The following is a 16,045-nucleotide window of genomic DNA, read 5'->3' on the forward strand; positions in this document are numbered from 1 at the left end:
CACCTCTAGATGGTACTCTCAATTCATGAGTAATAAGCACCTTCAAGAATATTTTGCAGCCTTTAAATTAGCAAATATTGCCACATCAAGCATTTTTAAAATTCTCCAGAGATCAAAATGAACAGGATTTATTTTATAATTTCATTGCTTCCTACCCTCATCTTTGACATGCAACGAAACTAAAGGTAGCAGAAACCAAGAAAATAATGCTTTGTGAAGCACAGTGTTATTATTATAAAAATACTTATACAATGCCAGTTCTCAAAATGTGTATCAGCTACTGATAAATATAATAATCACTAATTGTAGGAGGAGGCTAATATTGTAAACAAGATTTATATATAATTAGCTTAACTAATTAGTATATAACATACATATATAATTTGTTCAAATAACTACTATACATATTTATTTTTTATCCTTACATGTATATATATACTATATATATACTATATATTAGTTATATACTGTATATAACTAATATATAGTATTATGTATTAGTTATATATATAATATATAAACTATATATTAGTTATATACTATATATAACTATATATTAGTTATATACTAATTAGTATATAACAAATATATATAATTTGTTCAAATAACTATTATACATATATATATATATTTATCCTTAAATGTATATATATACATTTAAGGATAAAAATCAAATAAAGCAAAATTAAGATGGAGCCTCACTCTTGAACTATCCTTTGTTTGAAGAGAAAATCTAGTTATAGAATCCTGGTTTATTTTGGCCACAAGCATATATCCTGAATCTCGTCGAGAAGTCCACTTGCCAAGATGAGGAGCTTGAAGCCGATTGCTTTTTATCTATTTAATCAGAAATCACATTAAGACTTTCTTTGCACCCAGCACCTCCCACTGAAGTCTTCCAGAAGGTGGGTGCATTCAGAGAATAGGATTTGGTCCATGCTGTTGAGCACTGTCCTGGACAGATTGACTCGATTTGATTGAATTTCCTTTATTACCCTGAACTGACACAGAAGAATGATAAAATCTATGATTGGACACAGCGCCAACCAGAGGAACCACCTGAAAACCTGACCTAAACTAAAAGGTGGGGCACAGAATATCAGGATATATCTTTTAAAGCAATATTTTAGTACATGATTGCCATTTTTTTTCCTCTTGGTACTTGTTTTAATATAAAAAACACCTCCTAACCCACAAAATATATTTCCTTCTCAGTTCTAAAAATAAAGCAGCCTAAATACTGCTGTGAATTTTTTCATTAAAAATTGCTTCTAGAATATAAATACATATGCTTGCTTCAGCCTGACCACCTGGAATCACAGGCTTATAAATTGTATAAAAGTATATAGTGTTAAGATGTTTACTAAAAATTATTAATAGGTTTTCCGAGTTATATAATTTAACTTCCCTGTGACTATTTCATAAAAAAGTATACCTCCACTAACAAAATAATATGTTTTGCTTGATAGATTGGTCATGTACTCATACGACGCTACAGGTGTGCCGGGCACATTACAGCGTGTGGTTTGGATGTCATGGAAATGCCGAGAAGGGTGTGGCCATCATGTGGGGGAGCTTAATCAAAGCCAGTTGTCAGTTGGCTCTTTACTAATTTAGTTCTCAGAATAAAGATGTCAGCTGTCCTTTTCTACAAGACATTTCATTTAGAAGACTTTCCTGAAATACTTTCTTCCTGAAATAGACAAAACTGTAGGCCGATGTGTCATTTTAGTTAATCAAAACAAGTAGGCAAATTAGTCTCTTTTATTTTTTTAATGAATGTAATTTAACGGTATTTAATTTGCATACAGGAAAGTTCACCGAGAAAAAAAAAAAAGAGTCTGCTTTATAGCACTTTTGTAAACCTCAACAAAGCCCTTCATTAGGAGACCTAATTGATTTTTCCTACCCACTCCCGCTATCACAGTACCTGCTTATTCACTCAGAGAAGAAATGGGTGTGCCTGGTGTTTCAAGCAGAGATTTAGGTTAAAGTGTCCCGTGGCTCTGTTCTTGCAGGGAGATCTTGGCCAGCGCTTGCTTCAAGCGTTCAGGAACTCTGTTTTTCTGAGCAATAGGGGAACGTCGCTCATCTGCTAGGTGCCCTCCCCATGGGCCCAGTTTAGTTCAGCTTGCAGCCTTCACTGGAATTTTTTAATTTCTTGTTTATTTAAACCTTGCCTTATTCCAAAATAGGGATTTTGAGGCTTCTTAAAGGGGCATCACAGACTCAATGGACATGAATTTGAGCAAACTCAAGGAGACAGTGGAAGACAGAGGAGCCTGGCGTGCTACAGTCCATGGGGTGACAGAGAGTCAGAAATAACTGAGGAACTGGAAAACAACAACACAGGGACACATAGACTATACCATATAAAATAAATGAGGAGGCAAGGGCAGTTAGACAGTAGAAAGCCAAGCAAACATCATGAAGGCAGGAAGAGAGCCAGTACAAAAAAGATAAGCCATGGGAGGGGCACTGTGGCTGTGCAGCTTAGATCACCCATTTGACTCTGAGTTGCACAGGGACCAGAGCAAAAAGAGAAAGAGGAGCAGTTACAAGATTGTTAGTGTCCAGAAGTTGAAGCAAAACTAGTTGATCTGAAGGCCAGTTTTTCCCAGTGTTGAAACCTGACATGATTTCTCCATGACGCTGGCACAGTGTGATGTAATGGACCAGCTCCTCAAAGCATGGCTTCAGTAAATATGGCTCCTTTTGTGCAAGTTCTTACATGCCAGCAGATGGCCAATGGCCAAACTGGAAGTCTGTAAAGATAATTCTCCAAAGGGCCTTTCACTGAACTGACTTTCTTCTTCAGTAATTATATTTAAAAAAAAAAATTTTTATGTAGACCATTTTTAGTCTTTATTGAATTTGTTTACAATATTGCTTCTGTTTTATGTTTTTGGGTTGTTTTGACCACAAGGCATGTAGTATCTTAGCTTTCCACCCAGGGATTGAACCCACACCCCCTGCATTGGAAGGTAAAGTCTTAACCACTGGACTTCCAGAGAAGTCCTGGTAATGAGTTTTCACTCAAAGAGTCTCCAAGCTTTTCTCCATCTTTCTCTTTTCACTTTCCCCCTCCCAAGTCTTTCACTGTTGGCATTTCTTTAAGAGATTGGAAATAGTTCAACTTGGAGAGTCTCAGAAAACTGCCATTGCTCTCCTCACTGACTGAAAGAGGCTTCCCATGGGGCTTCTAGCTCTTTAGAGCAATCAGGGCCTAGCACCTAAGGTACAGTCATCTCCCTTGACCAGTACCTATCACGCTGGGCCTTGTCAATGTGCTCCCTGAATGTCTATTTCACAGGTGATAAAGCTACAGTCCAGGGAATTAAAAGAGCTTGCCTGTGGCAGGAAAGTCAGCATTTGGTTGCAGAGTCAGTGCTAGACCGGTCTTCTCTTTCCTCACACACTACAAGCTGTTTTCACCCAGGGGATCCCATGTATGACTGGGGGGAGTTGGTTGACAGTCACTGCAGAAGCTTTCTTAACTGTGTCCTGTAGATGTGAGAGACATCATCGCAAGGAATCAGAAGGCTGGTGTGTTTAAGACTGGGAACATATCAAGCTGGTAAGATACCTTTTTGTCTTGAAACACTCTGGTTAAAACTGCTTTTCTCGGTACTATGGGTGATTATTAAAACCATTTATTAAGCACTTGCTGTGGGTCAGGCACTGTCTTAAGCACTTTAAAAGTATCTTATTTAATGCTCACAATCTGTAATGAAGCAGGCAGGCATTTTCATTATCTACAAATAATAGATGAGAAAAATGAAAGATAGCTATGTTAAACACTGTGTTGAGGATGATTTAAGGATTGAGAGAGTACACTATGAGGTTGGGAGAAGCCCAGCCTGGGACCTCCTTGTGAATGGGTCTGTTTCACTGGTGCTCAACCTGGGGGGGTGGGGGGAGTGGCGGGGGAGGCAGTTTTCCCCCTGGGGACTTCTTTACTGTTATAATTGGGATAAGACAGTGGCTACTAGAATCTAGCCGAAGGAGGCCAGAGATGCTACTAAGCATCCTCCAATGCTCAAGACATCCCACCACCACACCCAACAAAGAATTCTCTGGCTCAAAATGTCAATAGTACCAACACTGAGAAACCCTGTTCTATTTTATGGTTTCAAACTGGTCTAGGTATTCATTCCCTAAACAGAAGTTTCTCCTTCTTATCGAAACTAGGAGAAATGCTTATGCTCAACCAAAGCAACGCTACTATGATGCTACATTTTAAGTTTGCCCTCAAGTAATGAATATCCATTTAGTAGTTTTCACAAGAAGTATCTGTATCTGTGCATTTTTCTTTTACGTGTTTAACCACAGACATTACTGGGAGAACAGTCTTAAGTTTGAAGTAATTCTTTAATTACTGTTAAATCGTCATTCTTTGACATTTTGAGTTTTCTCCGTCTGAGGATGCTTTCCCACCCCGCACTCTGCTCAGCTTGGGGGAAAAAGAAAAGGTGGGTGAACAGCTGCTGCTGCTATTTAGTTGCTAAGTGGTGTCTGACTCGTTTGCGACCCCATGGACTGGAGCCCACCAGATTCCTCTTTCCGTGGGATTTCTCAGGCAATACTAGAGTGCTGATACTAGGGTTGCCATTTCCTCCTCCAGGGGATCTTCCCAACCCAAGGAATGAACCCATGTCTCCTGTCTGGCAGGTAGATTCTTCACCACTGAGCCATTAGGAAGCCCAGGTGAACAGCAACAATGCTTAAAAATTAAAGTGTAAAACATACGGGATGTGGACATGGAGTAGCAATAACTTTTTTTTCTCTTATATTAGCTGGTGAATGTAATGTGTCCATATTTATTTTTTTTAATGTGATATTAGAATGTTCACAGTAGGCCGATGGCATGGGGGCAGTATGCTCTGTGTTTCTCAAATAAATGAACAACCAGTTCTGTTTCCAGTAGGTTTCCAGTAGGTTCAGAAAAACAGCACTCTATTACTTGGGTACTCTTCATTCTTAGGCCAGCTTTTATTTCACAGTGCAGACTGCCATACCCTTCTGTGGAGGACTTCATTTTTGGACGTGATTTTCAACCTGGTCTTTTAGTTATCAATCAAAAGCACATTTTCTGTGTTGTCCTCATTTACATTTATTTAATGCTTAAGGTCATTTGTGACCATTTGAGTGTATTTCAGCATATGGAATCAGGGAATAATAGATTTCAGCATCATGCTGTGAAGAGAGATTGTGTTTTTACAAGACATAATGTTGTTTACTGGGTGTTAATAATCACTAATTAATAAACATATCTAGAATTCTAAAATGTTGCATTTTGGTGGAATAAAAATGTCAAGTGTTTAACTTATGGAGTGCAGTAGTATTTTCTATATCCCTTCATAAAATAATGAAGTTACATAAAGAAGCAAAATGTTATTGTTCAACACAGGTTATATCCAAAATGCCTTTGTTTCTGTTTGGTGTTCTCAAAAAATACTATTTCTAATATATGATTCTGAGATGTACCTGGACATATAGTCTATATGGCAGTAGTCATACAGGGACATCCAAGAAGAGGAGATTTTTTTTTTTCTGTCTTTATTTCATATTCATTGTGGTCAGTTTCTTCTCTTTTAAACCACTGTAAGCATTTTGTCCAAAGTCTACGAAAGCACTTTGCCAGAAAGCAAGTGAATGAGTCAGTCTTTGAAATGCCTTGATCTCATATTAAGGAGCTACTTGACCACTTAACCTTCAAGAAGCTAAGAGGAAACTGCCAACCAAGGATGCAATAATCAGCATCCCCTGTATCCACTGCTTTCCCACCCATAACCAGTACAATATGATGAAAGCGTTAGCTCCATGCGAGACGAAATAAAAGGAAATCATTCACAAAAGAGCTAAGATATAGTTCAATATTCTTTTTTAGTGCCTCAATGCATATGCAGAATTTCTTCTCCAAATTGGAGGTGTGGAATAACAGTAGCGACAGATAGCTAAGAGGTATTTACCATAGCTATAAAGCCCACACGTGAGCCAAATATTTCTGCTATTAAAAAGCACTTCAAAGCTTGACATGAAGTTTGTAACAGCTGAATGTCTCCTGTGACTTCATTTGCAAGGAAGATGTAAAAGCAGAAAGGAAAATCGTGATATGAGAACCGTGAACCTAGGAACTGGTGTTTTTAAAAAAAGAACTATAAAGCGATCCAGAAATTTGACAGGCACCCCAAGCTCCTGTTCCCTCTGCCCTGCAATTGTCTCAGGAACCAGCATTCCTCCTGTGACCAGCCTCTTCCTACAGGGCAGACCCAGGTGGGGTGGGGCCCAAAACTTACATTGAGGGTCCTCTTTGGGAGGATGAATTCTATTAAACCTTATTTTGGCAAATTGTATAGAAGCAACGACCACATGAACCCATCACTAGGGCTCCTTGTGGGCCTGGGGAGGGGCCTGTGGGGGGGAGCGGGGTCTCAATATTTAGGCATCATTAGCTTGACAGTGGGAGAAGGCAATGGCACCCCACTCCAGTAGTTCTGCCCGGAAAATCCCATGGAGGGAGGAGCCTGGGAGGCTGCAGTCCGTGGGGTTGCTAAGAGTCAGACACAACTGAGCGACTTCACTTTCACTTTTCACTTTCATGCATTGGAGAAGGAAATGGCAACCCGCTCCAGTGTTCTTGCCTGGAGAATCCCATGGACGGAGAAGCCTGGTAGGCTGCAGTCCATGGGGTTGCACAGAGTTGGACACGACTGAAGTGACTTAGCAGCAGCAGCAGCAGCAGCTTGACAGTAAATCTACTCCTGCTGTCGTAACCACCAGTAGCCTTGCCTAGAATAATGCTCTTGCCTTCCAAACTCTTACTCCCTCTGTTCCATTTTAATGCAAGTGTGACTGTTGCTCACAAGTATGATCGCTCAATTGGAAAGATATGTTTGCAAAAGCCTGGAAGCTTTAGGCCTGGCTAAAAGATGTAGGATGCACATTTGTGAAGGATATAGCCATTGCCTCTCAAAGATCTGAATATAGTCATTTGATGGTTCATTCACTGGTCCATCCATGCAGCCATCTATCAATTTAACTAATATGCCCAAAGTATTCTGCCTGTGAGAACATAAATACAAAGTTATAGCGAATAACTCTTGAGCAAAGAAAGTCATGCCACTAAATATAGCTAGAGTTTGGTGAAAGAGCAAGGATATTTACAGCTTCTCAATTGTTAGGTTTATCTGAAGCTGTCTTCAAAACTGTGACTGTCTAATAAAGAACCATTCAGAACTTCTGATGTCTGCATATTTCTAGGTGTTCCAGAATTAGTGAATGGCGTCATTCTCCAGTTAATAGTAATTAACAGTTACAATATTTTTAAAAATTGATTAAATATACCCTGCTGTGATATTAAAAGTAACTTTCTACTTAAGAAGAGAGTTTATCTTTGTGTGCAAATTGCTAGTGAATTTAGACCTGTGACTTTTTTATTATTCTTTGATAAACCATTAATTTTAGTAAACTGTGGAATTCATAATAACTTTTAAGTCTTTTATAGCCTAAATTTTACCTTTATGTGGGCCCCCAGGATTGGCTATTGGCTCCATTGCCCTGCTACTTTTTAAGATCTGTATCTTCTCGAGGTTCATTTTGCTTTAGAGATTAAATTGGGGCTGTGAAAAATGCTTTAAGAATATAAATTCCAACCAAGTGGGATGAAATTGCTACCTTTTCCCAGCCTTCTGCAGTCTTCTCTCACTCTCCTCACTCTCTTCATTCAATGTAGAATTCATCTTCATTCATTTCACTGTTCCCCAACATACATCCTCTCCTTGGGTCACCCAAACCTCCTCACTCTCCTCTAGCACATTGGGTTTTCCTCATCTCTAGTCTTTTCCAGTCTTGTTCCCCTTTTCCTTATCCATATAAATCCTTTCTTCTGGGCTTCCCTGGTGGCTCAGTTGGTAAAGAATCTGCCTGCAGTGCAGGAGACCCGAGTTCTATCCCTGGGTCAGGAAGATCCCCTGGAGAAGGGAACAGCTGGCTATCCACTCCAGTATTCTTGCCTGGAGAATTCCATGGACAGAGGAGCCTGGCGGGCTACAGTCCATGGGGTTGCAACTTAATTACCATTTCCCCCTGCTTTCTCAGACTATGTCAGCTTGCCCTAACCTTTGCCCTCTTTTAACTTCTATTGGCCTTAGAATCATCCCCCAGAAAACATGGCTTCAATTCAGTTCAGTTGCTTAGTCATGTCTGCCTCTTTGCAACCCCATGAACTGCAGCACGCCGGGCCTCCCTGTCCATCACCAACTCCCGAAGTCCATCCAAACCCATGTCCATTGAGTTGGTGATGCCATCCTACCACCTCATCCTTTGTCATTCCCTTCTCCTCCTGCCTTCAATCTTTCCCAGCATCAGGGTCTTTTCAAATGAGTCAGTTCTTCGCATCAGGTGGCCAAACATGGCATATTCTCTCATTATTCAAAGTGTGTTGTTTATTTTCATGTACATTGTTTCATTCATTTTTGGGGTAATTATTTTGATCACCTTCTCTCTGTCAACTACTGTTCTCAGTTGCTAGAGATGTAGTGATGAATGAAACTGAGAAAGTCCATGCCTTCTTGGAGTTTGCATTCTGGGAAGAACTTAAAGGCAAGAACTCTGCTTAATATATTTTATATTCCCTGAAGCAATTAGTACACTTTATCCCTATTACATGAAAGGTTTTAAAGTTTGTATTTGGAGCACACGTTGAAAGATAAAATAAATGACATGATAAATGAAAAACAGGGTAAGACATGAATCTGTAAAGATTATGGAACCAAGCAATTTTTAGTAGAAGGAAGTCAAGCTCAAGAGATTGAGACATCATTTATGTATCAGATAGCTGACTTTCATTTCAGGATAGGCTTCTTTTCAGGCATGCACACGCAGCATCTGTAGACACACTGACATTGTGAGTAGGCATTTATCTGTCCTTTGTCAAGTTGAAGAGGACGGTTAGAAGAAGGTAACTGAGATAAGGAAGCTGAAGGCTCTCTTTAAGAAATTTTCTGATAAAACATACCTGTTAGTGAGTTTTGCTAGAATTACAGTAACAGAATCTCAAGAACCGCTGAGAATTATAGAGGTGGCACAGTCCTGTTTCCATCTGTTGCTATCTTGGATATGGGAAGATGAAAGTACTAAGTGTACATCCTATTACTAACACATTTTATTTGCTTAATACATTATAGAAGGGCTCATATCCCTTTTGTACTGAACAAATAAGCTCCCACAGAGTAAATGTTAATAACCTAGTTTTGATATTTTAGTAGAGTTAGTTCTCCTTTTTGTGGGCTTTTTTGTGTGTGTATTTGAGACTTTTGTGGGCTGGAGAAGGGAAAGGCTTCATTGGATCATTGAAAAAGCAAGAAAGTTCCAGAAAAACATCTACTTCTGTTTTATTGACTATGCCAAATCCTTTGACTGTGTGGATCACAACAAACTGTGGAAAATTCTTCAAGAGATGGAAATATGAGACCACCTTACCTGCCTCTTGAGAAACTTGTATCCAGGTCAAGAAACAACAGTTAGAACCAGACATGGAACAATAGACTGGTTCCAAATTGGGAAAGGAGTCTGTGAAGACTGTATATTGTCACCCTGCTTATTTAACTTCTGTGCAGAGTACATCATGCGAAATGCTGGGCTAGATGACACAAAGGCTGGAATCAAGATTGCTGGGAGAAATATCAATAACTTCAGATATGCAGATGATATTTGAGTCAGGGTCACAAATCTCAGATTTGTTGACTTATTCTTGGGAAAGCAGGAAAAGGCTATGTGTGTGTATGTGTACAGCAGTGTCACACTCCACAGCTTCAGAAAGCACTTTTTTCATATCTCTGCTATTAAGGCAAAGCTCCCTGAACCTCATTTTTCTGTGTGCTCAATTGGTTTAAAATGAGGCAATCAGTATTAGAATATTTTGCTCCATCGTGGTGTTTTTTTTTTTTTTTTTTTAGTTACTCATGAAATGAAAATGAAATACTCTCAAATGAAACACCCTAATGGCAGAAAGAGAAGAGGAACTAAAGAGCCTCTTGATGAAGGTGAAAGAGGAGAGTGAAAAAGCTGGCTTAAAACTCAACATTAAAAAAACTAAGATCATGGCATTGGTCCCATCACTTCAAAGCAAATAAATGGGGAAACAATGGAAACAGTGACAGACTTTATTTTCTTGGGTTCCAAAATTACTGTGGACAGTGACTGCAGCCTCAAAGTTAAAAGATGCTTGCTCCTTGGAAGAAAAGTTTTGACAAACCTAGATGGCATATTAAAAAGCAGAGACATTATTTTGCTGACAAAGATCCATATAGTTAAAGCTATAGTTTTTCCGGTAGTCGTGTATGGATGTGAGAGTTGGACTATAAAGAAGGCTGAGAGCCAAAGAGTGATGTTTTTGAACTGTAGTGTTGGAGAAGACTCTTGAGAGTCCTTTGGAATACAAGGACAGTCAATCCTAAGGGAAATCAATCCTGAATATTCATTGGAAGGACTGATGCTGAGGCTGACGCTCCAATAATTTGGCCACCTGATACAAAGAGCCAACTCATTAGAAAAGACCCTAATGCTAGGAAAGATTGAAGGTGGGAGGAGAAGGGGATGACGGAGGATGAGATGGTTAAGTGGCATCACTGACTCAATGGAGATGAGTTTGAGCAAACTCCAGGAGATGGTGAAGTACAGGGAAGCCTGATGTGCTGCAGTCCAAGGGGTCACAAAGAGTTGGACACAGCTGAGCGCGACTGAGCAACAACAAATATCTACAGAGCAAATTTTCAGAAGTGGACTTTGTCTATTCATACAGCCTTATCAAACTGTGTAAACTACTAAAGTTTGTAATATATTTTCATATCTATAAAAACTAGTCTCTTCCCATTATTCCTTCTTCCTAGAATATTCTAAAATCATGTTGTATTTGTATTATGGTGGTATTTTAATTTTGACTGAAAAAATATATATAAATTAATTTACTAAGATGCTGCCTTATGACTGACTCTGAATCTTCTATTCAAGAACAAGTAGTTTTCTTTTTAAGCTTTTTTAGGTGTTTCACTAGCATTTAAAATGTTTCATTTCTAAGTTTATTTTTAGAAACTACCTTTTTCTATTTCTTTTATAAATGAAGTCTTTTCTTTCATTATATTTTCTATTATTTTACTTGTATGTGTGTATATAAAGAAAGCTATAGGGTTTTGTCTAGCAAATGTTTAGTCAGTTCAACGAGTTATTACTTCTAATACCTTGTCAACCTAGTCTCTTGAATTTTCCAAATAAACAATCACATCATTTGCAAATGATGAGACTTTTTACTTCTTTCTGATTCTTGTATCTTTTTTTCTTCTCTTGTATAATTTTATTGGATTAAAAAAAAATCCCAGAATGATATTAAATAATATGTTTGAGTCTAACTTTGTTGGGAATCCTCTAGTATTTCACCATTAAAGGTGCATTAGCCTATGAGTTGAAAAAGAAATGATATTTTTATCTTTGTAGGGAATTTTCTATTGATTCCTGTTTTTAAAAGATTTTGTCATAAATCCATATGGAGCTTTAGCTGATGCCTTTTCAGCATGTATAGAGATGATCAGATTGTTTTTCTTAAATCACTGTAAGCTCTACAGATGATTCTGATACTGACGTTTGAGACCTGCTGCTCCAGGTTATCACTCCTCTGTTTCTAGACTGACTTTAAAGCTGATCCCATCCTCTTGTTCTGTGTTTTTGTTTGCAATTAAATAGACAAAAAAATTACTTCGGAGTCCAGAAGGTTTGCCTAACGTTTGAACCCCCTACTGGGCTTCCCCGGTGGCGCTAGTGTTACATCCCTGGGTCAGAAAGATCCCCTGAAAGAGGAAATGGCAACCTCCTCCAGTATTCTTGCCTGGGAAATCCCACAGAAAGAGGAGCCTGGTGGGCCACAGTCCCTAGGGTCACAAAGAGTCAGATACCACTGAAGCAACTGAGCACACAATCAGGAGCCCCCTATGTTGGTGACCAGTGCATTCTACACTGGTTAAGGAGGACTGGTAAACTGTTTTGAGATTTCAGAATGAAAGACACATTGATAGTTTTACTAATTATATTTTCCATTTCAAATATCTCTGATTCTATGATTATGACTAGTACAACTTGTGTTATGGATTTCAATGGAATAAAATGTAATTTAGCATCTGCTACACATAAGGCACTGTGATGGGCTCATCAGGGGTTACAAAGATGAGTAAAGTGAAGTCTGCCTTAGGAAGCTCAAGATATGCAGATGAGAGGTAAACACTTGCCAGTCATCAAGATATAAGACAAAGCCTGCTCTCTCATTGGGTCAGTCACTCTGCTTAAGTATTAAGACACAAGCAGCCAATTCAAGGTGAGGACATCTGAGAAAGCTTTTTATAAAGGAGGTGGTGGATGGGCTTTGGTGTAGCGAATGAAATGCAAGTGAAGAAAAACAGCTAAAGAGGGCATTCTAGGTATGAAAAGCGGGGAGGACACAGTCAAAGGCATAGAAGTAGGAAAGATATGTCCAGGCAAATGTAGTTACCTGGTGTGATGAATGGGAAGAGGCCAACAGAACATTTCAGAAGTCATTGCACTGGGGCAGAAGGGGAGGTGAATGGGACATAGCCTCTAAATGGACTTGTGAGGTGTGGGGCAAGATTCTATTTGTTGATTTGACTGGGGTTACAGGGGTACTTGCCACATAATAATTAGTTAAGGCATGTATTTGTTTCATGGTTTTCTCTCTCGGTGTTTTATTTTACAATAAAAAGAGTTTTCTGTTTGTTTGTTTCTCTTTCAAAGGCTTCTTAGTGATTCCAGAGAAAGGGAAAGAGGTAGTCCCAGCCTGAATGAGAATGGAAAATGCTGAACAAATAGGGAACCCATTCTAGAGAAGCTACTGGGAGTGGGAAATAAACTGGAAGAGTAGTCATAGACAGCAGTCTGGAACATGCTACATTGGAGGTGGTTGTAGAACATAAATATGTATTTGCTTTGTGACAGTAAGTAACACATGGTGAAGAATAAAGGTTCAAATCTCAGGAAAATGTTGTGCTAGAGGATCTGGAGATCAAAATCAAGAGATAAGAGTAGAAATGGAAACTGGAGAATCAGAAGAGAAGATAGCCAAGGATACAACCTTGGGAAATGACTATGTTTCAGGAGCAGAGTCATGGGGAGCCTGGAAGGGATACTGAGAAAGGACTGGAGACAAGAAGGCTGGTTCAGGGTGGGACCGTGCAAGGTGGGAAGCAAGTCCAGGAGAGAATTTCAAGGAGAGGGTGATCAGCAATGTCAGCTGCTGAAGATTGCTGGAGGTCAAGCAAACTGCAGAGCAGTTCCAGTGACTGTTGTGAGAAAGGTCGTATTGCCAGGGCAGGTGAAGTAATGAGAATAGGCTATTCCTGCAAAATGTTGATGGCAAAGGGAAAGAGAAATAGGATGTGGACTAGAGGGAAGCAGAGTTGCTGGGAGAGGTGGGCATGTTGGCAGGCATGGCACAACAGCTGAGGAAGAAGAAATGAATGTGATGGGGCCCAGCATTGACGGGATAAGGGCCTAGAGTAGTACTTCTCAAAGTAAAGCCCCCAGACCAGCAGCCTCAGCATCACTTGGAAATTTGTTTGAAATGCAGATTCTCAAGCATCTCAGTTTGTTTCACTTCAGACATACTGAATCAGAAACTCTGGCATTGAAACCCAGCGCTCTGTATTTTAACAGACTTTCTGAGGATTCTGATACACATCCAAGTTTGCAAACCTCTGCACTCAGAGGAAAGAGGAGGAGTGACATTATCCTGCACGCAGGTTGGGAGTGGATTCTCTTTGAAAGGATGAGTGGCCCTACTTCCTTTGTGACAAGAGGAGAGAGAAAAGATAAAGAAGAGGAAAAGATGAAGAAGAGGGAAAAGTGGTATCAGCTAATCTCAGGCTCTCAGTAAGGTCATCTACTGAGAAATTTTTTTCAGTGTGAATTTTTGATCACAGGGTGAGAGTCCTGTTAGAAATTGACTTGGCTCTGCATTTCAGGTTGAAACTCCAACCTCAAAGCCAGAATGAAAAGACATAAGTTAGGGCAAGAGTAAGGGAAGGGAAACTGATATTTATTGAGCACCCATAATACACTTGTATTACTCTTATCTCATTCAATTCATTATCATCATAGAATGCCACTCTTACTGTCTCTTTTTTATATTTGAGGGCAGTGATATTCAGAGCATCTCTCAGCCTGACTGGCTTGTGAGGGAGCTAGTATTTGAACTCAGAGCTTCTGAGCTATGAAGTCCAGTATTCTTTCTATTGTACTGTACTGTTAGACTCAACAGGTTTGACATGCTTATAAATATTAAGATTGTTAAAGCATGTGTCCTGTAATGATTATTGATTTTCTGTTTCTATCTATAAAATGGTACTTTGCTTTGTAATTCATTTCAAACAGAAAATTTTTATATTATGATGAAATAAAATGGAGACACATACATTTTACTTTAGTGTCAATTACAAGTAACGCATTGACATGATTTGGGTGTTTGATAAAACCATCTTTACATGTCTTTACCTATGATTGTTATACCTTAGATTGTAAGCTCATATAGGCAAGGGACCCAGTTATATGTATGTATATATACCCTGCTGTCTTTCAGAAAGCATGTCTTTTAAAATTTTTAACTGTTTCATTGTGGTAAAATTGAAATCCAGTAAACTGTATGTATAATTTTATAGGTTTGAAATTTTTATACACCCCTGAAACCATCACCATAAATGAAATACTGATCATGTCTTATCAGCCCCTCCTTTCTGACCCTTGAAGTTCCCTCCCTCTCCAGGAAACCACTGATTTGCTTTCTTTTATTATATGTTAGTTTATATTTTCCAAAGCTTTAAATAAATGAGATCATTCAGTATGTGCTTTTCCCCTCAGTGTCCTTTCAGTCAGCAAAATTATTTTGAGATCACCTGTGTTGTATCAGTGTATCCATAGTTCTTTCCACTTTGTTTCTGAGTAGTCTCCCACTGTATGGCTATACCTCAATTTTTTTTTTAATCCTTTCACCCACTGATGAACTCTGAATTGTTGCCAGTCTGGGGCTGTTACAAGTAAACCTGTTCTGAACACTTATGCACATGTATGGTTAGATGGATGTGTGTTTTGTATGGGTATATCCTTTCACTTCTCTAGAATAAACACCTAGAACTGGAACAGCTAGCTCTTAGACAAGCATAGATTTAACTTTTAAAGGGAACTGCCAAACTGTTTTCCAAAGTGGTTGTATCTTATATTCCCCTCAGTGGCATCAGAGAGTCCCACTTTTTCACATTGTCATCGCCTCCCAGTGTAGTCAGTCTTTTAATTATAGCCCTTCTAACACGTATATAGTGATAATCTCATTAGGGTTTTAACTTGAATTTCCCTAATGACTAATGATGTTGGGTATCTTTTCATGTACTTATTTGCCACTTATATATCTTATTTGGTGAAGTATCTATTCGAATGCCTTACTTACTTTTTTTTAAAAATTGGGTTGCTTGTTTTCTTATTGTTAACATACCTGGAGTTCTTTATATGTTCTGGATATAAGCTCTTTATCAAATACTTGATTTGCAAAAATATATGCTATTTTCTCCCAGCCTGTAGCTTGTCTTTCCATTCTCTTCCTGGCATCTTTCAAAGTGCAGAAATTTTTAATTTTAACAAAGTCTAATTTACCAATGTTTTCTTTTGTGGATCATGCATCTTGTATCATATCTAAGAAATCTTTTCTTAAGCTAAGGTTACAAAGATTTTCTCTAGTATTTTCATCTACAAGGTTTATAATTTTAGGTTTAACATTTAGGCTTCTGATCCATTTTAAGTTGACCCATTTCACATCCATATGATGTGAGATATGGATTTAAGGTTTTTAAATATGGATATCTAATTATTAAAGCACTATTTGTTGAAAATACCCCCTTTGTCCACTGAAATACTATTTCATATTTTATGCTATTATAAATGGTATTTTAAAAAATATTATTGTAAATGGTATGGAATTAGAAATTCAAATTTTCAA

The 16,045-nt window shown here is 38.5% G+C and overlaps 1 protein-coding gene across 2 annotated transcripts in view; it reads left to right on the plus strand.

The window, feature by feature from the left end:
• Positions 1 to 16,045, plus strand: part of CAMKMT (calmodulin-lysine N-methyltransferase) — a 425,501-nt gene that overhangs the window by 370,452 nt on the left and 39,004 nt on the right. The window contains exon 7 of one of the 2 annotated variants that reach the window (XM_019970084.2): positions 3,511 to 3,577. The exons of the other annotated variant lie outside the window; for it this stretch is intronic. Within the exon in view, the coding sequence (XP_019825643.2) occupies positions 3,511 to 3,577 (67 nt within the window). The remainder of the gene's footprint in view (positions 1 to 3,510; positions 3,578 to 16,045) is intronic. 2 annotated transcript variants of the gene reach the window in all.

This window comes from Bos indicus, chromosome 11 (assembly GCF_029378745.1).
Source record: "Bos indicus isolate NIAB-ARS_2022 breed Sahiwal x Tharparkar chromosome 11, NIAB-ARS_B.indTharparkar_mat_pri_1.0, whole genome shotgun sequence".
NCBI lineage: Eukaryota > Metazoa > Chordata > Mammalia > Artiodactyla > Bovidae > Bos > Bos indicus.